The sequence below is a fragment of the Microplitis mediator genome, chromosome 4 (genome assembly GCF_029852145.1).
Source record: "Microplitis mediator isolate UGA2020A chromosome 4, iyMicMedi2.1, whole genome shotgun sequence".
NCBI classification, from domain to species: Eukaryota; Metazoa; Arthropoda; class Insecta; order Hymenoptera; family Braconidae; genus Microplitis; species Microplitis mediator.
The window spans coordinates 907754-930598 of NC_079972.1; the positions used below are offsets into that span (position 1 = coordinate 907754).

Below are 22845 nucleotides of genomic sequence, written 5' to 3' on the forward strand. Positions count from 1 at the left end.
ACATTATCTTGATGTGACGTACAAGTAATCTTTCATAAAATATTAATGACTAAAAAAATGTAATTCTCCATAGTTGGTATTATCATACTAATTATACAAATTATTATAACAATAAGTATTAAAAAATATTAAATGATTTAACGATATTTAAGTTAAGCAACTTTCTGATTTTTATAGTTAAATTAAATTACATTGAATGTTTAAAAAAATTAATAAGGCTTAGTTGAGAATAAAATAAAACGTTATACTAAATATTATTTTCAGTAATTTAAGTAAATTATTTATCACAGTATCAACAGATCATAAAAAATATTTAAAATCGATATTACTCGACTTATTTAATACAAATAGTTTATCATTTTTATCCTTACAGTTTTTTCTTATTAAAAAATTTTTAACTTTTGTTCATTCGAGAATAACTGATATATTTAGTTCTTTTAATGGATTTTAATTATGTCTTTACCGTCTGATTAAATAGTAAAAAAAATCAATCGAAAACTGATGGATCATATGTAATAATAATACAGTCGACTACCCGTTATAAGCCTCGTTCTCTCAATCGGCAGTTACTGAGTCGAAGCAGCTTCCCCTACTCTACCACTTTTTTGAGTTTCTTAGCGAACAGCCCGTTGTAAGCCTCCGTTAAAATTATAAACTAACAATAGGAAAAAATAGAAAAATTAATTATAAAAATTCACAAGTCGAATTCTATTAACTCGGACAGCCAGTCTACAGAGGCACGGAAATTTCCTGGAAATTCCGACTTATCAAATGCCACTTTTTTTTTAAAGAGTAACTACACGCATGCGCTCTTGTATCACATGTATGATTTATATATAAATATTAGACTGGGCCAAAAAAATCGACTATTTTTTTTTTTTAACGATACTGTGTAAATATTATTTGGGATGACAAAAAAAAAATTATTGTAAAAATTTGAGCCCTTAATTTTGATATTAAGAGGTGTATCATCGCAATTTTCGATTTTTTTAAATGAGCGGGTTTTTGTCTCATAACTCTCAATCCATCGAGATAAACGAAATCGACTCAGATACATTTTTTGAAGGAAATCTGATGCTCTACAAAAAAGGTCTGATTGAAATTTTTCGTCAGATTAACCGTTTCCTTATAATCATGCTTTGAACGTTGGTATGATTTTAAAATTTGATTGTTCAACTTTGGAATTTTGTAATTCATGTAAAAATAAGTTTTCGGAAAAAGACAATGAATATTCTTGAAGGAAATTGAATGCTCTACAAAAAAAGTCTCTTAACAATTTTCGCTAAATTCACTCCTTCAAAAGTTATTCAAGATTATTGAAGTCGTTTTACATAACTTCAACCTTGAATAACTTTTGAAAGAGTGAATTTAGCGAAAATTGTTAAGAGACTTTTTTTGTAGAGCATTCAATTTCCTTCAAGAATATTCATTGTCTTTTTCCGAAAACTTATTTTTACATGAATTACAAAATTCCAAAGTTGAACAATCAAATTTTAAAATCATACCAACGTTCAAAGCATGATTATAAGGAAACGGTTAATCTGACGAAAAATTTCAATCAGACCTTTTTTGTAGAGCATCAGATTTCCTTCAAAAAATGTATCTGAGTCGATTTCGTTTATCTCGATGGATTGAGAGTTATGAGACAAAAACCCGCTCATTTAAAAAAAATCGAAAATTGCGATGATACACCTCTTAATATCAAAATTAAGGGCTCAAATTTTTACAATAATTTTTTTTTGTCATCCCAAATAATATTTACACAGTATCGTTAAAAAAAAAAAAATAGTCGATTTTTTTGGTCCAGTCTAATAAATATACACAGATATATGAAAATGTATAGCATCGAGTGGGTGACAGCGTAGTTCGTAGTGGGGGTAGGATTGAGGGGAAGTTCCGAGTTAATGGAATCCAACTGTATCTATTTTTTTCAGATAATAATTCAATAAATTTTAAGTAAAATATAATTGATTGTTCATAAATTTTATTCAAAGCTTCGGTTACAATTGTTAAGCTTTATTGAGCATTATCTTTATCAATAAAATTATTATTGTTTTTACTGTAATTAATACCGTTATCATTAGAAGTTTTTGCATTATAATTATGATTAGCGTAAAAAAATAAGTATTTATTTTAGCACCGTAAGCACCAAAAAAATCGGCAGTGGCGTTGTAACAAAACGTAAATTTGACGTTTAAAATCATATAAAATAAAAGAGACATAACGAGTATTATAAAGGTTCCCGCTGTCTATAGGTTCCAGGATACATTGCTTAAAGGTTCCCGGATATTCCCCCACTCGCTTTCTCAACTGACGAATCACAATTCAGTTTTCGAGCGCTAACTTTAAATGCACGATTTTCTGAGGTTATGTTTACTGCGCAATGTGTTCGTTTTAGCATGCGCTTCGGCGCTCGAGGGGAATATATTGTAGGGGAAGTGCTGATGGTGGGGAGGGAACCTTTAGGCAATGGTCCTGTCCCGACGTGGAACCTTTAGACAGAGTCGACTGTAGTGGGGAGACTGGAATTCCAAGAAAAAGTTCCCCTTACGTCTCCTAGACCAGGCTTATGACGGGTAGTCGATTATGACCTTTCATTTGAATATAAATATTGTTAGACAAGAACTGTCAGTCAATATTTTATTGAATACTATAAACTTTGTAATTATAAACTTGAATATAAAATTTTTTAATTGTGTATATAATTTTTACTAAGAAGTAGCTTATCTATATAATCAGGAACATCGTCATCAGCTGACGCAATGTCATGGAAATTATGCTTCTACTTATTTTTTGTCATTTTTTGCTTTTAGATTAAATTCTTTAGCTTTTAATTTATCTTAATTTAATTCATAAATTTTCTACATCCCTGATTAAAAAAAGCGATTTAAAACGATTTGAAATAAAAAATTTTAAATACTTTTAAATGCTTTTGAATCCCTCTTCTTATGGGCATTTAACATTGCAAATCGTTTTAAATCACTTTTTTTAATCAGGGATATTCCATTAAATAAATAAATATGGCAATACTTAACAATACTTCAAACTATAATCTATCTTGTAAAAATGATGAAATTTTGTTTCGAAACAAACGTGAAAGTATAGAGTTGGTAAATAAACTTTTATGAAAAATATTATTTAATTAATCTCGGAAATTTCATTATTCTTTAAGTGGTTACGGCTTATAAATAATTATTATCATAAAATATAATTTCATTTCGAAACAATAAATAATTATTCATACAAGTTTTCATTATCATTAAGCATTAATTCAATTTTAAATATATAGATACAAAAAAAAACATTTATACCCATTAATAATAATAGTTTGTAAAATTAATTAAGTAGTTATTCACTGTAAAAAATTCAGAGTCCGCTATGTGGTGTAAATGATTTGGTGTGAAAATTTTACTTTGATAGACACAATGAAAAATAAATTTTAATTTTGACGATATGATAAAAAAATTATTTTTATAAAAATTTTTATTATATGTTTTAATTTTAAATTAATATCATCTCAAACAAAAATATTTATGTTAATAGAATCGTTTATTTATCAACTTCGAACCATAAAATACCTTACAAAGGTCGTACAAATCTCGTACCACCAAAAGGGCGTATAGTTTTTTTTTTTGGTGCCAATCGTTTTGTGAACATGTTCTAAGCCTTAAATTGAAAAAAAAATTTCCAAAACCAAAAGAGCGTATATCTTAAGATACGCCCTTTTGGCGTTAGTACGTCAAAAATTTTTTTTTCTGCAGATCTTTACGTTTCGAGCGATTCTAAAAAGAATGGCAAAAAAAATTTTTTATACGCCCTTTTGGCATGGAACCCTATCTACTGCTGTAATATGCCCTTTTGGCAGTTATCTTCAGACAAAATAACCTCGACAAAATAACCCCGAGAAAATAACCTAGAACAAAATAACCTGAACAACAATAACCTGAAAAAATTTACATAAATCTATAACGATAAAATTCGTACTTGAAGGTTATTGTTGTTAAGGTTATTTTATAACAAAATTATTTTTTTTTCAGGTTATTTTGTCGAGGTTGTTTTGTCCGAGGGCAATTTGTTACGGAACCAAAGATTTACATCTCGTTATTAATTCCAAAAGGTCTTATATTTTTAAACGCCCTTTTGGCTTTGGTCACTAAGTTTAAACCCAAATGGCGTATAATTTTTTTTTTCATTGCCATTCGTTTTTTACTTATTTTATAGCTAAAAATTAAAAAAAAAATTTTATAAAGCCAAAAGGGCATATCGTTTAAATTATACGCCCTTTTGGTTTTCAATTTTTTTTTTTCAAATTTACAGCTTTAAAACAATTCTACAATATATATATAGCAATTAAATAAAAAATTACACGCCCTTTTGGCTTTAGAGTTTCCTAAAGCCAAAAGGGCGGATTAAAATCTAAGTCTTTTTAGAATGAATAACTTGATATACATAAATTGTTAGTTTGTAATTAATTTACATTCGATTAATGAATGCAATGTTACCAATAATAAGTAATTTTTTCGATTAAAAATACTCGAGATTATATTTTTTAGTGGTTCAGTTATTAATCATATTTTTTTAAAATCATTATTAATGAAAGTTAATTTGTAATTTTTGAAGTTAATGTTAAATTAATAAATTAAAATATTAAAAACAGTTATTGGGTCATATTTAACTACAGATCATACGCGGATAAATTATTCTTCAAAATGCTGTGGTGTCGTAGTAATGCCGGTCACCTGTCGGAAACTGAAATGAATACAAGCAAAAATTACTATGGCCATAGTAATTTCTGCATGTGTTTATTTCAATTTTTGACAGGTGGCCAATTTGGTCCGGCACTACTATGACACCACAGAATTTTAAACAAGAATAATTTATCCGTGTGTGATTGGACAATATATGAGTTCTGAGCTAATAACACTGAATGGTGTGAAAGATAACACTCAATCGTGTTAAATTTACACCACTTGATATTTCACACCGTCAATCCACACCAAAGACAAAGTTTTCGAGGACTATTTTCACATAAAAAATTTTTTACAGTTGAAAACATTATTGGTCATGATATAAAATGGTGTTTGTTTTTTACTTATAACTTACACTTACTTTTGCCGTCTAATAATTTTTTCCAGAGATCAAATTGTTCGCCATATTTTACCATGTGTATACTTATTCCCCTTTGAACATTACACGGATTGTATGAAATTTTTTTATTTAAAAACTCGCTCACGTGAATGCGCCTAATACCGATTTTATGAGCAACGATACCAGTAGTGAATACATCCTCAAGTTTCAAATAAGTTTGCTCTAACGCAGCTTCGTAAAGTTTATTAATTACATCTTTTGATAATAAATATGCTGGTCCTGTTGTAAAATCTGGAAACAATTTTTGTTTAAATTGTTCTAGTGATACGTAATATTTACTCTTTTTATTTCTAATTGGTTTCCAATTTTTCGCTAATCTCCCATAAATTACATTTGTCTCTTTTTCGTGCTGCTTTATGAATGATAACAATCGCGGTACATTTATAAACATGTCATCATCTGTTTTTAGTAAAAATTTAGCGTCTGAGCAGAATTTATTTTTCCATTCCAGAGTTGATATAGTTTTCAGTGTTAAGTTATTATAGGAATCAATAAATCTGCCTCGTATGATGTCGGCATAAAGTTTTTCTTCATACTTAATAAGTTTTTCTAATTTATTATCATTTGTTGTTCCAAGAATAAATACTATACTGACGTCAGTTCGCTGACCAAAATGTCCCCATGTTTGTCTAATAGCCGTTCTTGCTTCAATATGAGATGGCGCAGATGTAACTACTATGACTAGATTCATATCTTTACCATTTATTGGACATTTTTCAGGCACCGCTACGTCATGGCCAGCTTGATATATAGCACGTGCACTATTATTACGCACTAAAATTGTGAGACTGGAATTCGTTACTATTATTTTTGATGGTGAATCTTGTATGGTTAGATTACTGTTGTTCAATTGCAAGTTAGTTGAATTATTAATTGATAATATAGATTGAGGTGATGCAGATGTTGAGATAGATTGGTTATTTAAGTTCTGTCCTATACTTGAATTTGTAATTGATTGTTCGGAGCTTGTATTTTTTTGTAATAAAATGAAGGAAAATTCCACAGTTACATTTTCAAATTGTGAGTCATGACTTGCAGGTAAATTACCTGAAATATTTTTAAATATTCTTTGATCAAATATCTTTTTTTTTATTTCAGTGATAAAAATAGTAGTTTTTAACTCTTAATTACTCACATGGGATCAAAGCACATTTTAGCGGCAAGTAATTTATTTTGGGCGAGTAATTGAGGGTTAAATAATTATTGTGATGCTTAAAGTAATAGACATTGAAAACTTTGTTTTCTTTTAAAAGAAAAACTGAAGAAGGTAAAAGACCCTAAATCCGATTACTACACAGTAAAAAATATTGTGTATTTGTGTTGAAAACAGTCCGTATTAAATTTTTTGTGTTAAATCAAGACATTTCACTGGGTTAATTTAAAATTTCGAGTCGATTTACTATTTGAAACTTTAAAAGTGTTACATGGTAAAAAAATCATAGTTATCAACATTGATCAAGTGTTCCTTTAAAATTAAGGTAGTTCCAGCGTGGTATAGTATAGTCAGGGTATTTACTATAGACAAAAATTTAGAAGCCTCGGCACACAGACATTCACACCCCGGGTTAAAAAATTAGATCTGTTTTAAAATAAATGATAAATTCAAATATTTTTCCTTTAATTCAAGTTTATAAATCGTATTTATTTTATATAAGAATTTAATCTGTTTTTGCCCGTACTATTCCTTATCCAGGCTAATATCAGACTTATTTTCGTATGATATTTAGTCTGTTTTAAATCGCGTTTAGACTAAAAACAGACTTTTTTATTATAATTATTGGTCTGTGTTCAATTGTTTTTAAGGACAAATACAGGACTTTTTATAAATATAAATAATAATAATAATCTAGATTTATTTATTTATTTTAATTTCCTTGGTATTTAAAACATGCTAATGCGCTTCCATAATAAGATGTCACACAGAGAAAATGTTGGCTCGAAACCTACCAATTTTTACAATACTGTCGACTAAACTTGAAACAGGAAGTAAAACATCCAAAAAATTATCGTGCTCTTACAAAAAATGATTAGGGGAGGGTGGGGCAGAGCGGCCCCCATGGGGCAGAGCGGCCCCCCTGAAATTTTGACCAAAAAAAAAATTTTTTTTTTTTCGACTAATTACTATAAATCCGATATGTTTGCGCATTTTTACCCCTACGCATGACATTTGGGGCAAAATGGACAAGCCCAAAATTTTGAAAAAGTGATTTTTTCATATTTTTATCGTCAAATTAAAAAAAAATTATTATAATTTCACATTTCTAGCCCTACGCATAACACCTGGGGCAAAATGGACCAGCCGAAACTTCCGAAAAAATTATTTTTTAATATTTTTCGGCCGTTTCTTTATGTAAGAGGCAAATTTGGTCACTAAAAATTTATAAAAATTAAATTTTTTTTTTTAGTTGATAAATTTTTGAAATAAAGTAAAATTATAGAATTGATTTTTTTTTTATTAAATAACAATTAGTAATTAAAGTAATCGAGAGTGAACGATTTTTTACGCTTTAAAAAATTTTTTTCGAGTAATATAAAACCAAAAATAGTAGTCAAGAGAAAGAAATACATTCTTAATGATGAAAACAATTAAAAAAAAAAAAAAAACGAAAAAAAAATTTTTTTTTATCACTTTTTGAAGGGGGGCCGCTCTGCCCCACAAAAATAAAAAAAAAATTTTCAGAATTTTGGCAAAATGTCCATAAATTTGTTCGAAATAGGACAAAAGTAAAGTGATCTTATGGTTGAAAACCACAAAAAATAATAATTGGCTTAGGGGGGCCGCTCTGCCCCACCCTCCCCTATACTGTATCACATTACTTATTACGCGCGAGAAACTTATCGATGAGCTTTAATATCAATTACTTCCATACATTATAATAATTTTGATGCAGCATAATAATTTTTTACAAGAGCATATAGTAATTTGTTGGATACTTTACTTTCTGTTTCAAGTTTGGTCGACAGCATAATAAAAATTGGTAGATTTCGAGCCAACATTTTTCTCCGTAGCACAAAAATTTTGATGTTTTCTTATGCCAAAATATTTTCAATTTTATCCAGTAAATAAGAGAAAATTCTTGACATTTCAAGAGTTGTTTTATCACTTTTATTCAATGATATAAATATTCAATGAAGACAACTAAAAAATTAAGCTGTCAAATTTTCATTAACTGCCGACATTTTTAAACAAAAGATAGTAAATAAAACATAATCAATTCTGCAACTTAATATTTTTTCATAAATATTGCCCATAAATAAAAATTTTATAAGTCCATGATTTAATCTAGTTTTGTCCTTGTAAATTTTCAGAACTAAAATTTTTAAAGTTTACAAATTAATCTAATTTAGTCTGCTTGTAACGCGTTTGTTTTTTTAAGTAGCAGGTCGAAAACAGTTTAAAATTTTCATAAAAGATCAAAATCAGATCAAATAATCCAATCAGACTAAAATCAGGTCAAATTTTTCAGTCCGGGTAGATCAAAAACAGATTAAAATTTTTATCGAAGTTCAATAACAGACCAAGTAGTCCAAATACAGTCCAGTTAGACTAAAATCAGATCAAATTTTTCGACCCGGGACATACAATTACATATTGCTAGTTTCAGTGATCTGGCAACGTTGCTTTGAGTGTTTATATATTTTTGTTTACGGTCTCAGTATATTCAAATAGTATTGCGCTTTCTAATAATATTATTTAATTTAAAAAATGCTCAAGCAATTACGGCACAAAGGTGGCAATTGCAAAAATAACGTACGAGTTACTTACAACTACGTTCAATAATCTTGGAGGAAATGGCATTGTTGAGTTAATGTCAAGTAAATTAGAATGGAAAACCTAGAGTAACCAAAAATAAGAGAATAATTAACAAACTTATTAATTTTTTAAAACCAAACATTGAGTGAAATAAGTCATTTATTTATAAATTACCCAAAGTTTATTTTAACGTTATGTTACTTGTGTTAAATTTTTATTTAAATATATTTAAATATTTATACCGTCATTAAAAATTTATGTTTTTACTTTATGTTAATTTTTTTATAAAATATATGAGTTTAAAAGAAAAACAGTGTTATATTTATTTATTTGTTTAATCGTTTCTTTATTTATAACTAATTTAAATAGTGATTTAAATATTTTGGTCACGTAGCTAAATTTTACTAAAACCGTGAAAAATTTGAATTTCCCGCTTTTTATTCTACGCTATATCAGTGAGCGTTGCGGACAGCGTTGCCAGATCACAATTATTTGTAAAGTAAGCAGGTTGGAAATGAATCTAAAATTATTTTTTTCAATTATTATATCTCGATAACAAAATGGTGAGGTTCTACTTTTATTGTTTTAACTTATTCTAAAAACATTTTTCAACACTCTCCTACTTTTTTTTCCAATTCTGTCGAGAGAATTTTTTAATATAATAAAAAATAGTTGGAGAGACCGGACATTTTACATTCTTTAAATGGGACATGACCCTCAAAATCGCGAACTTTGTCTTTAAATATCTCGCGATCTAAATGGTAAAAAATTATGAAATTTTAGGAATTCATAAATAAAGCTATTCTAAACCTGTGAAAAAAATTTCAGCCGAATCTGTCGTAAAGTGGTTTCATGCTGGAACTACCTTAAAACACAATTTATGTTGAAAACTCAATCGATAGTCATGGAAAAATTACTAGAGAAATGAAAGTAAAATCGACATTTTATAAATATCAATTAAATTTAAAAAGTTTAATTACTAATATATGTTAAATTTAACACTTACTATAATCTGGAATTTTTATCATACTAATCAAAAAGATTTAGTTGTCATTTCGAATTATTTTATGTAATGGAAAATTATTTTTCCACCAAATAAAAATGTGTTTTTTGGTTTAACCCTTCAGCACTCTCGGGGTATCACAACCTGTGCCTAATGTAGGTTACACGAAACGCTCACTTGCATAAAAAGTAAAAGTTTTTAGTGACACGTATGAATAAACGAAAGACAGATAAAAGTTACGTTCGAAGAAAAGTAGGAATGAAGAACGTGATGGATCTGAAGTGATTTTAATTTTTTGACAGATAGAAAAAAAATCACGTAGTCATTCCATTGGAAATTTAAAAGAAAATTTGAGTTATTAATGAGCGTGAGAGGAAATCTCATAGCGAGAGTGCTGAAGGGTTAAAAGAAATTCATTAATTTACTCTTTACAACTGCTATAAAGTATTGCATTATTTTTTTTAAATCTTTACTCTCTCTTTAAATAAAAAAATCGTTTGATACAAAAAAATAGTTGATTGTTAAATAATAATTATTTTGACTTTTGATATCTTCACAATAATATATATAAATTATATTTAATGAATATCTATCGTACAAGAATAAAATGTTAAAGTTAAAATTTTTTTGTGACACCATTGACATTTAAAAAGTGTCGAATTCACTTCTCGTATTAGGGGCTATTCACAAATTACGTAAGCACTTTTCAGGGGGGGGGGTCAACTTGAATCTTCATGCATGCTTACTGTACCCAGGGGGTGCTACTTAAGAAATCTTACGTAAGATTTATTTTAACAGATTAGTCGATAATTTGGATAATTTCTAATATGCGTCAGTTTTTGGTATTACCTTACTTCTATACTTGTCGCGCTGTTGCTTAATTTACTTTTAGCAAAACAGAAGAGCATGCTAAATAGATATTGTTAGGTATCAGTACACACAAACATTAAATTCAGCGGGAACATTTTATGTATTTTATACCTATAGATATAAAGGTAAAAAATATGAAGTATATATTCTTCGGTCTCACATTTATATTTATAATATCTTCAATTTGATATCAAAAATTAATTATATTCGGGGATAGTATATGGCTGGTAGTCTATTATTTAAAATGATATAATTATGTTACCATTATATACTATAGAAATAATATATATATTAGACCGGTTCAAAAAAATTGACTATTTTTTTTTTTTTTTCCAAACCCGCAGTGAAATATCTTCCAAGTCATTAAAAAAGAAGCCTGTGGAAACGGGAGCTCTTAATATCAATTTTGAAAGGTCGCTCATCGTAAATTTCTATTTTACATTTAAATAACATGGAAAAAAAAATTTTTAAACTTTGAAATTTTACAACTCATTTTGGAACTAACATGTCAGGGTAAAAGATACATATTCTTGAACAAAATTGAACGCTCTAAATAAATTGTCTCTTATGTTTTTTCTCTAAGTCTACTCCTTTAAAAGTTATTCGAGTTTAAAGTTCAACATGTAATCAATTTAACCTTTTTTTCTTAAATTGTGGTATAATAATAAAACTCATCTTCGAAAAAAATTATTTTGCAATTTTTAAATGGTATAGATAATAGCTTTAAGTTTAACACGATTATTTTCAGTTTATAAAATTAACGATTTTCACTTCAGCTATCAAAACTATGAACAATGAAATGCTAAGAACAACAATTAAATATCAATAACCCAACAATGACATTTTGATGAAAAGACGACACTTATTTAAGAAAAATTATGTACATAAAATTCAAATTTTTTTAAACTTCAGAGAGAATTAATTTCAGATTTTTTAAGTTGAAAAGTCATTTATTCCTCATAGTAGAACAATAAAGATCTACTTTGTCAACGTCGTTAAACTTGATAATTTAATATTTTAAGACAAATTTTTTTTTTTTTTTCAATAATAATCATGAAATATTTAAGAAAACTTAAGAAAAAAAGGTTAAATTAATTACGTGTTGAACTTTAAACTCGAATAACTTTTAAAGGAGTAGACTTAGAGAAAAAACATAAGAGACAATTTATTTAGAGTTGTAAAATTCCAAAGTTAAAAAATTCTTTTTTCCATGTTATTTAAACGTAAAATAGAAATTTACGATGAGCGACCTTTCAAAATTGATATTAAGAGCTCCCGTTTCCACAGGCTTCTTTTTTCATGACTAGGAAGATATTTCACTGCGGGTTTTGAAAAAAAAAAATAGTCGATTTTTTTTGAACCGGTCTAATATATATTACATTTTAATATATATTTATTTTAAATGTTGTATGTTATATTTTAATATTATGTCTTAGATGTTATATTTTAATGCAACGAAACAAAAATCTTCGAATACAAAAAGTTAACAATGAGAAGAAATGTGTGTTTAAAATTAGTTTTAATTATTTCATGTGCTCTAAAGACAGACAGTACATCAAACAAATAATTCTTCATTATAAAAAGATTTTTCGATATTTAAAACACTGATTTTTACTTTAATACTCTTACGTAATACTAAGATAGGAAGGGAGGTCTAAATGAAAAATCTTACTATTGCTTATTTTAGGGGAGAGAGGTATCAAAATTGCCTAAAATTTGCTTACGTAATTTATGAATAGCTCCTTACCCAAATTTCGTATTGGAATTTTAACACAAATTTGATGTTAAAATTCAACACAAATAGTCTGTGTTAAAAAATGACAGATATTATGCGGACCGTTTTAACATACAAATTATGTTAATTTTAACACAATATTTTTTACTGTATATTTAAAAAAAAAATTTCTAAGAACGTTCTTTTTTGACTCTAAATTCACTCATAAAAACTTTTTATTTATCATCAAAATGACTAACGTTCCAAAAAAGTTCCATTCGAAGTTCTAATCTGTCTCATGTTTAGAAGTTCCACATGCAGAACTTTTTTGGAATCTTTTTGGAACAAATTTTTTTTACACGGGCTTGTGAATCAATTGATCTAATTACCGGATATAGTTTGGGGCATGATGATAGCTTCTAAGAAAAAAAATATCAGCAATATCTGTTCATAAGAACCTTAAAAAAAACGAGGTAACTTTCTCAATTTTAATTTTCAACCATGTTACGATAATTATAAAAATATGAAACTATTTTTTTTTAATTCCTCATTCAATTTCCGATGAAATTATGAGCTTTAGGAATTTTTTAAAACGATACTTCATATTGAAAAAAATTGTAAACCGATTTATTGCTCAAAAATCGATTTCTTTTTATGATTTAACTCTTGAAATTATAAAATTTAGAACTTTTGCGACTACTGTACTAGTGAAAACAAGAGAATAAATTAGGAACACTCATATAAAAATAATTGTGAAAATTAAACAGAGTAATATATTTTATAAATTATGCTTCAAATGAATAAACTTATGATAGTTCAATTGATATTGTCATTACTGAGCGAGTAAAGAGCCATGTGTTGATCGAGTACATCACTATTGAGCGACTATGGGAACAATCAACGACCTAATTTAAAAAATTAATAACAACAAATTATAGACATTATTTAAAAAATTAAAATATTACTCTAATATTTCACACGACAAAAAATAACTATAAAAAAAAAAAAAATTTTCACTCCATTGAAAAGTGAGCGGTTAATGATGACGGTCTTTTACTTTACTGCCATTAAAAAATAATTAAGATCTTTTTGTAATTTATTGATGTTGATTTTTAACAATTTACCTGATTAAAAACTTCGATTGAAACTCAATCAGATTTCTATCAGATTCAAACATTCAAACAGAATTGCTCGGCATCATTCAAAGTTCCCGATTAAATTTTAATCAGATTGAGTCGTAAAAAAATATTTATTAATTTCCGATTAAATCTGATTAAAATTTTTAAATCAGATTGAATCGGAGTCAATCGGAAAATAATAAATTTATTTTTCGATCGAAACCAATAGGAATATTATCATCGGATTATATCGAAAAATAACCATTTTTTTTCCATTTAACTCCGATTTTTTATTAAAACTGATTTAAAGTTAATCGTCAATTTTTTTTTTTTATTTATTTATTTAAAGTCGCAACCTCCAGGGTCCTTAGAGACTACTGAGAAAAAGACAATTTGATTTTAAGTATTTAAATAATTGTAATTATAATATCTCCCGGGTCAAAAAATTAGATCTGTTTTAAAATAAATGATAAATTCAAATATTTTTCCTTTAATTCAAGTTTATAAATCGTATTTATTTTATATAAGAATTTAATCTGTTTTTGCCTGTACTATTCCTTATCCAGGCTAATATCAGACTTATTTTCGTATGATATTTAGTCTTTTTTAGATCGCGTTTAGACTAAAAACATACTTTTTTATTATAATTATTGCTCTGTGTTCAATTATTTTTAAGAACAAATACAGGACTTTTTATAAATATAAATAATAATAATAATAATAATCTAGATTTATTAATTTATTTTAATTTTCTTGGTATTTAAAACATGCTAATGCGCTTCCATAATAAGATGTTACACAGAGAAAACGTTGGCTCGAAACCTACCAATTTTTACAATGCTGTCGACTAAACTTGAAACAGGGAGTAAAGCATCCAAAAAATTATCGTGCTCTTGCAAAAAATGATTATACTGTATCACATTACTTCAATATCAATTACTTCCATACATTATAATAATTTTGATGCAGCATAATAGTTTTTTATAAGAGCATAGTAATTTTTTGGATACTTTACTTTCTGTTTCAAGTTTGGTCGACAGCATAATAAAAATTGGTAGATTTCGAGCCAACATTTTTCTCCGTAGCACAAGAATTTTGATGTTTTCTTATGCCAAAATATTTTCAATTTTATCCAGTGAATAAGAGAAAATTCTTGACATGCTAAGAGTTGTTTTATCACTTTTATTCAATGATATAAATATTCAATGAAGACAACTAAAAAATTAAGCTGTCAAATTTTCATTAACTGCCGACATTTTTAAACAAAAGATAGTAAATAAATAGTAAATAAAACATAATCAATTCTGCAACTTAATATTTTTCCATAAATATTGCCCATAAATAAAAATTTTATAAGTTCATGATTTAATCTAGTTTTGTCCTTGTAAATTTTCAGAACTAAAATTTTTTAAAGTTCACGAATTAATCTAATTTAGTCTGCTCGTAACGCGTTTGTTTTTTAAAGTAGCAGGCCGAAAACAGCTTAAAATTTTCATAAAAGATCAAAATCAGATCAAATAGTCCAATCAGACTAAAATCAGGTAAAATTTTTCAGTCCGGGTAGATCAAAAACAGATTAAAATTTTTATCAAAGTTCAATAACAGACCAAGTAGTCCAAATACCGTCCAGTTAGACTAAAATCAGATCAAATTTTTCGACCCGCTATCATACATATACTAACAAGTCTTTACCACATTCTGTATAAACATAAAGATTATGCTTTTTTCTTTCTACAATATACTTATTACATATATAAGAGTCTTTTTTAATTTTTACACTATTAGTTTTAAATCGTTTAGAAATTTTTTAAAACATTGATATACTTCTTATCTTTTAGGGTATCGCAGGAGTAATCGTAAATTTCATATTAAATGCGATTAGAATTTTCTAATCGGATCCAATCGGAGTTTTTAATCAGGTTTATTCTAATGACAAATTACTTGTTAATGAAAGCATCGTAATTCTTGAATGTCTTTTACTTTTAGCATCACGTAAAATTATTAAAATGAATAATAAATACTTACTCGTATTTACGAACTCGATGAAATTATTGTAGGAATCTACAGTAGTACGATAATACATGTAAATACTGAGTATGACGAACCCAAGTATGATTATTCTCACACTTCGATTACGAATATAAAAAAACATCTTTGATTTATAAATATGTCATAATTTATAATTCAAAAATTTAAAATAACTTTTATCTTTTTGTTAATTTATAAAATTATAATTAAGCTATACCATAATTTATATTTTAAAATAGGCACTTGTAAATATATAAAATTTTTAAATTACAGACTGATGATTATTTAGTAAGTAAGGCTGAAGGATTTGTTCCATAGTTTCAAGAAATATTACCAAAGTTTCTCTTGTCCTTGAGTGATTGCAAAAAATAAATTACGAAACTGAACCCGTTTACTTCAATCATGTTTTTTATTTAAAAAATTCAATTATTCAAAATATATCACTCGCTTTATTTCTGTCACGATTTATCCTGATCCATTAGTTATTAATTTATCATTGACACAGTAAGCACCAGATATGTTATTAATTAATTTCATGAATAAATTTACCGCATAAAATTTATTTGAACTCACGATTGATCCTTTTTCGAGGTTAAATATAACCTATCTCAACTTGGACTACTGTTGAGTTTAATATTTTCGGCACTTGGATTGTTCTCCGAACGAGTTTCGTACGTTTCTGACGTCTCAGAGTGAAAACTTTCGTAGTTGGTATCTTTTTGGGTGGAAGTGGAAAGTGGAATGAGTAGGGATGGGTGATATCTTTCGATATTTCAACTATCGATATATTTTGGAGACGATATATCGATACTGGATAATAGAAAACGAAAACTATCAATGTTACGATATCGACATCTTTTTTAAGCTCCACTTACTTAGCCCCTCATTATAAACCGATCCGATTTATTTTAATTGGAATTGTTTGTTGGTCGTTTGTCGGTCAATGTTGGTCTATTATAATTGTTTGTCGGGTAATTGTTTATTTATAAAAAAATAAATAAAATTTAGCCTATATTTTTTTTTATTTACCCCCTCTACTTCGATATTTTACAAATTTTTTTATTCCAATTGTTAGAAAATCGTTTGTCGGTGATTGCCGGTTCATTTGAATTATTGATACAGTAGTATTAATTGACTAATTTTATTATAAACAATCGATGCTAATTGTAAGGATATTATATTTCACACATCTAACAACATTGTGGCGCTGCCTGTCAATACCTTAGATTAATTGGCAATAATTTGAACATCGGGTTTTTAATCAATCGAAACAAATAATTATTTCTTAAATTTATTTTTAATCCAAAAATTGATTATCATTATCATAAAAAAAAAAATTTATTTCTGTCGAAGACCCTTATAATAGCCATGCTAGATTTTTAATTAAATTTTTATTACAAATAAATTTATTATTTCGTTTATTTTTTTACTGTTAATTACAATTTACGTTTTTGAAAAGTAGTTTATTCAAACCGAGTAATTGAAATTACTTACAAATTATCATATTATTTCTATGTCCATTAATTTTCTTTTATACGAGAAGGCTTTTGCGCGCCAACTCGCGTCTACAGTCCGAATCAGCTACTAATATGACCAACCATTCCCATGTAACAACCGTTTCTATGACAACAGTTTCCATAACAACCGTTGCCATGAAACTTAAAAAACTCAATAAGACAAGTTTTTTGGTTATTTTTTAAGTGACATATTTTTACTTGTGAATTTATAGCCTTGATATTTATTTTTCAGTACGATGCCTAGAGTAGCTTTGGTTTCTGTTACGGATGCTACGGATACTATTGAAAAGTTTATTGATGAATTTAAGGATGGAACGTATCCTAAGTACAGTTCACATGTTTGGATACAGATGAGCGATGCATTAAATAATAAATGGTCAGCGGAAAGTGTTTATACTAATGTCACAAAAAATAGAAGAGATATAATGAGAATTGCATGTAGTAATGTGGGTATTCCATTTATTCCATTTGTCTCAAAAAACCAAATTAACCTTACTGATACATCAGATGATTCGACTGATTCAGTAGATACTGACAGTGAAGATGAAACTTTAGAATTTGAAGCAGAAACAACTGGCTTGGATAAGTTTGAAGTCTGTATAACGCGTGAAGAGTGGAAAATGATACAACCATCAGACGTTATCTATAAGGATAATCGCAAGTATTCAATTTTGCGTCGAGGTGTTTGGACAGATATACTTGCTTTAGCTATATTTCGAGATACGGAACTTCCTTGTGCATTTAGCTTTAAAAATATGAAAATTTATGATTCACCTGAGAGTAAACATTACTTACGCATCAAAGGATATTGTAAAAGTAAGAGTTGTAAAAATCCACTATTTTGTTATTTATATGAAAAGCCACTGGATGAAACTAACGTTGTTTTTACCATAAGAACTCATGAAACTTTTTATAATCAACACGATCAAGTAAAGCGTCAACTTAAAGGCCTTAAAAGACAACGCGTTGGAAAAGAAGTTTTCCATGAAGGTGCTACAAATTGGTATAAACGTGAGGTTCGAGAAAACGTAAAATCCCGAGGTCGAATACCATCTCATATTCCTTCTAAAAAAATTTTAACACAAGCTAAAAAAGAATATACGGATGCTGAACTCAATGTGAAAGCTTCAGATGGAAAAGATTTAATAAAAGCAATTGAAGATATGAATCGTACTATGCCATTTCAAGGTTTCATTCATGAAGTTAAACGAAAAAAATTATACATTTCATTTAGTACCCCAGCACAGTTGCATGCTTATAAAAAATATTGCAGGACAACAAAAAGTGTCTCATCTATCTCTGTCGATGGTACTGGTAGTATCGCTAAGCCATTAGTTCATGAAGATGGAAGTTCATCTGGTCATATTTTTTTATATTCAATCACAATCAATTTTGACAATGAAACTTTATCCGTTCATGATATGTTTACCGAAAGTCAAGAAACAGAAGTGATATGGTGGTGGTTAAAACAATGGTTGAAAAATGCCCCGAAACCTAAACAAGCTGTATGTGATTCTGCTCGAGCAGTAATGAATGGAATATCACTAGCATTTAATAATCAAACCGTAAAAACATACGTTGAGACTTGTTTTTTATATGCTATTAATGACGATGAGTATTATCGTCGAGAACCAATACATACGTACCTTCGACTAGACGTAGCCCATTTTATGATAATGATTCGAAAATGGGATTGCTTCAAGTCCATGCGTCTAACATCGGTGCGTCAATTTTATATGTATTGTGTTGCACTGTTAATTGATTGTCAAACAATCGAACAATTCGAGAAGATTTTTCGATTGATGTGCATCGTTGGGCTGAATGAATTTCAAGATACGGTAATAAAAAAAAATGGCAGTTCTGTTTTAGATGCTCGGAAACAACTCGAAGAACTTATAAAAAACCGCAATTTTGATATTAATTTTGATGATTGTGAAAATTCAACTAATATAAATAGCAAAAATGTAGAAGAAAAACAAAGAGAAAACGAAGAAACTATTGAAAATAACTGTGGACCTGACACTAATTTCAATAAGACCAATAGTCGTGTAAGAAATTTTATACACAATCTACGAGATGATGCTTTGATCACACTCAGTGTTGGAGAAGAACCCAATTCATTTTTTTTTTGAGGATTTTATTGATCAGTTCATATTAAACGCGTACGAATTTCCTCTATGGACAGCCGTTTGTATTCCTTATATAGCAGAGCATGCACTTACAACTTTTGTGGAAGGGCATTTTAATATCATTAAGCATATAGTACTGAGAAATTATTCATTACCATGACGATTAGATAAGCTTGTAAAACTTATTCTTAACTACTATATTGGTAATGCCGCCGTGTTTACATCGAATTTGAAAGTTTTTAATCAAAATGATGGCCCATATCCTAGTCCACAACCTAAAACACAAAAAATTATTGTAAACCGTAAAAATATTGACGCAGAACCACAAGTTGAAGAAGAAACATTCAGTTTTAACCCACTTGATACAGAAGATGCTGGTTTTGATGATATTAAAACTATTGATACTTATGGTATAAAAAGTACTAGTAGTGATCAAATTGGGACTGCAGAAGATAAACCAAAAGCCCGTATTATAATAACTGATAGTTCACCAAAACAAAAAAAAATAGTAATAAGCTGTACAAAACTAAAGGATACTAATGAAAACACTCTAAAATCGAATGAAAATCATAAGCCAACATTAGAATTAAGAAAACCACGTGGTAAATATTTTAAATCAAATTCACAGATCCAACAACGAAATGCTTTTACAACAAACGTACAAAACTTGCCATTACTAAAAAATGGGAATTATATACGAAATCCTGTTAATATAAGAGGATCATATTACTTTGCTACTAACACCTGTGGATTTGATTCGATTATCCAGATTTTATCTTCTAGTGCAATGGATAATCCACAATACATGGCTTTTATTGACGAATCTAAAAATAAAGTATTAAAATTTGTGAAATTTTTCGTTGAAAATGAGCTGTCTGCTACGACGTATAAAAATAGAATCGTACTTCTTGAAGACCTGTTCAGCCATAAAATTAAAGAAATGATCAAGTCAAATCAAATTGACTTATATGATTGCGTGAGTACTATATATAAACAATGTTTTAATGATGTGCCAAGTGGATGGTTAACACATACCTGTCCAAACTGTCATATATACACTTCACCTATAATAATATTACAAGTTAATCACGATATCATACGAAAAAATGGCTATCATGCCCTACAAGAAGGGTTAAATAATGAATGGACACAGAAGTTGTGTATAAAAACATGTTCTTCTTATTGTAACACCAGATTAAATATTTATAATACTCAAATTTTTATAGAGTTAGATGTCCGAGCCAATGTTGAAGCATCTCACAGTATTCCTGGACGGTTGGTAGATTTTCCAATAAATCTTAACTTGAGTGATGATCAGTATCAATTATCTGGTGTTATAGCTATGTTACCAGGACATTTCATCTCATACTGTCGACGTATTAATAATCGCTGGGATAAGTGTGATGGTCTTCAACAGAAAATAGAGTGTGTAAAATCTCACACATCGATAGAACCTCAAGCTGTTATATATACCAAAATATTTTCAAAAAATAATCATAATCATGAGAATTCTACTCGAAATTATACCCTAACGAAAGAGCTTGTTAATCTTACCAATGATGAACCTGAATCACTTAAACATGATGTGGCTTCGAAACTACCAATAACAGACCCTCTTGATGACTCTGATACTAATTCAAGAGACAATTGGCGTAATAAAGAACTAAATAATAAGGTTTATTTTGACGGTTCATTTGACTCGATTGAAGAAAATAGTTTTGTCGAAAGCCAAATTATAGATAGCATTAAGAATAGTACATCCTTGGAATATCAATCAGTTTTGATGCTTCAAGGTGGAAATAGTATGTCTGGAATCATTATAGATAAAAAAATTTTTCATCTGTCAGATACGTATAATTTTGATTGCATAGTACACATCTTAAGTTGCAGTGCATTAGACATTCCGAGGTATATGAATTTTCTCAAAGATTCAAGCAATGAAACTTTTAAATTCATAATCGATTTTATAAATTTGAAATCGTGTACAGAAATTTACACTAAGAGAGCTTTGTTATTAAAATCATTGTATTTTTCAAAAATTTCAACAAAATTTCTTAATAATGTTTTCACATATACAATAGATATACGAGAAACTATTTTCAACACATGGGAAACTTGCTTGACAGATCAAGCTAGCTTGCTTAACGTATATATATGTAAATCTTGTGGATGTTCGTCATTTTTTACACCAGTTCTGAAAGTTGATACCAAATTAATCATAAAAAATGGTTTCAAAGTACTTAATGAGGCAGTTAAATACTATAAACATCTCAAAAAAGTAAAATGTCGTCAAGAAAATTGTTCTAAATTATGTTCCGTTACTGTGTATCCTAATTATCATTTATTTATTAATTTAGAGATAATTAATCGATATCATAAAAATATGGAATGCAAAATTCGAGATATACCAAAAAAATTGACTTTTGGAGAAGAAGTACAGGAATACCGGTAAGCTGATTTCTCATGGTTTATTTTTCTACGTTGAATTCAATATTCAAGTTTTATTTAATTTGTTCTTCCAGATTAGCAGGAATTATAGCACAGAACAATAATCTTCCCGTCTCATATTGCTTAAGAATAAATGGTACTTGGGAATTATACAATGGTTACTCAAATATGATTGTAATTGTGGACTCTACTACAGTAATCGAACCTTTGGGTGCAATATACACAATAAGTTAAAAAAAAAGATGTCTCATGTAGTCAGTAAATATATAAATAGTTATAATGTAAACATTATTTATACAAATATTATGTATTAATATATAAATAAAGTTTAATGCAATATATTGTTTCATTTACGTTTATATTTATTTATTGTGAGTTTTCAAATGTACAGTTTTATGATACACTCCTGTGCATTCTACCGCAGTGTACTGTAACTTAACTTAGTGAATTAATCATTTTCATTTTATATACTTGTAGAAAAATAATTTAAATTGCATTAATACTCATTTTATTCAGCGCATCCACTGTGTTCATCGTCTACGATTCTGCATTGTTTATTATTTTTTTTCGACTGCTTTGACTAACATATATAAATCTCCATAGTAGGACCTCTCAATACTTCTTTGACTAGCTATTGCTGTTCTGCTTTCCCTATCAAAAAAACCCATGTGGGTTTGTATAGGCACCAATATGAAACCACATAGGAAAGTATATGGATTTATGTAGGAATCCACGGGAATTAATCTAGGGGTGTATGAATTTATATAAGAATCAATGGGTATCTGGATTCCCATATGGGAAACCCACATAGAAAACTGGATACCTGCATTTCCATATAAGAACTTGAGATAAGAACTTGGATATATGGATTTTTTGTGGGAAATTCATATAGGAGTTTGGGTTTCTATATAAGTGCCCTATCAAAAAAATCCATGTAGGATTACAAGGGAACCTATAGGGATCCATATAGGAAAGTATGGATTTATGTAATAATTCCATAAGAATTAATATATGAGTGTATGGATTTATGTAAGAATCTATGTAGGAAACGATGAGTACCTGGATTTCTACATGGGAAATTCATACAGGGAACTAGGTATCTGCACAACCCTGTTT

At 28.3% G+C, this 22845-nt stretch overlaps 2 protein-coding genes across 2 annotated transcripts; one reads left to right on the forward strand and one right to left on the reverse strand.

Annotated features, from left to right (window-relative positions):
* Positions 1–1373: 1373 nt before the first annotated feature.
* LOC130666571 (beta-1,3-galactosyltransferase 5-like) lies at positions 1374–16321 on the reverse strand. The gene is made up of 2 exons (XM_057467685.1): positions 15633–16321; positions 1374–6195 (listed from the first exon to the last, which is right to left on the reverse strand). The coding sequence occupies exons 1-2, from the start codon at positions 15757–15759 to the stop codon at positions 5093–5095; spliced, it is 1230 nt and encodes a 409-aa protein (XP_057323668.1). The 5' UTR covers positions 15760–16321; the 3' UTR covers positions 1374–5092.
* A 3125-nt stretch (positions 16322–19446) lies between these two features.
* On the forward strand, positions 19447–22062 carry LOC130666547 (uncharacterized). Its single transcript, XM_057467661.1, has 3 exons — positions 19447–21094; positions 21158–21729; positions 21804–22062. The coding sequence occupies exons 1-3, from the start codon at positions 20069–20071 to the stop codon at positions 21961–21963; spliced, it is 1758 nt and encodes a 585-aa protein (XP_057323644.1). The 5' UTR covers positions 19447–20068; the 3' UTR covers positions 21964–22062.
* Positions 22063–22845: the final 783 nt, after the last annotated feature.

Coding starts and splice junctions, on each gene's coding strand:
- LOC130666571 (XM_057467685.1), bottom strand. CDS start 15,759: ATGTTTTTTTATATTCGTAATCGAAGTGTGAGAATAATCATACTTGGG. Junction 6,196..15,632: donor CATCGAGTTCGTAAATACGA/GTAAGTATTTAT, acceptor AAAATATTTCAG/GTAATTTACCTGCAAGTCAT.
- LOC130666547 (XM_057467661.1), top strand. CDS start 20,069: ATGGATAATCCACAATACATGGCTTTTATTGACGAATCTAAAAATAAA. Junction 21,095..21,157: donor GTGGAAATAGTATGTCTGGA/ATCATTATAGAT, acceptor TGCATAGTACAC/ATCTTAAGTTGCAGTGCATT. Junction 21,730..21,803: donor GAAGAAGTACAGGAATACCG/GTAAGCTGATTT, acceptor TTGTTCTTCCAG/ATTAGCAGGAATTATAGCAC.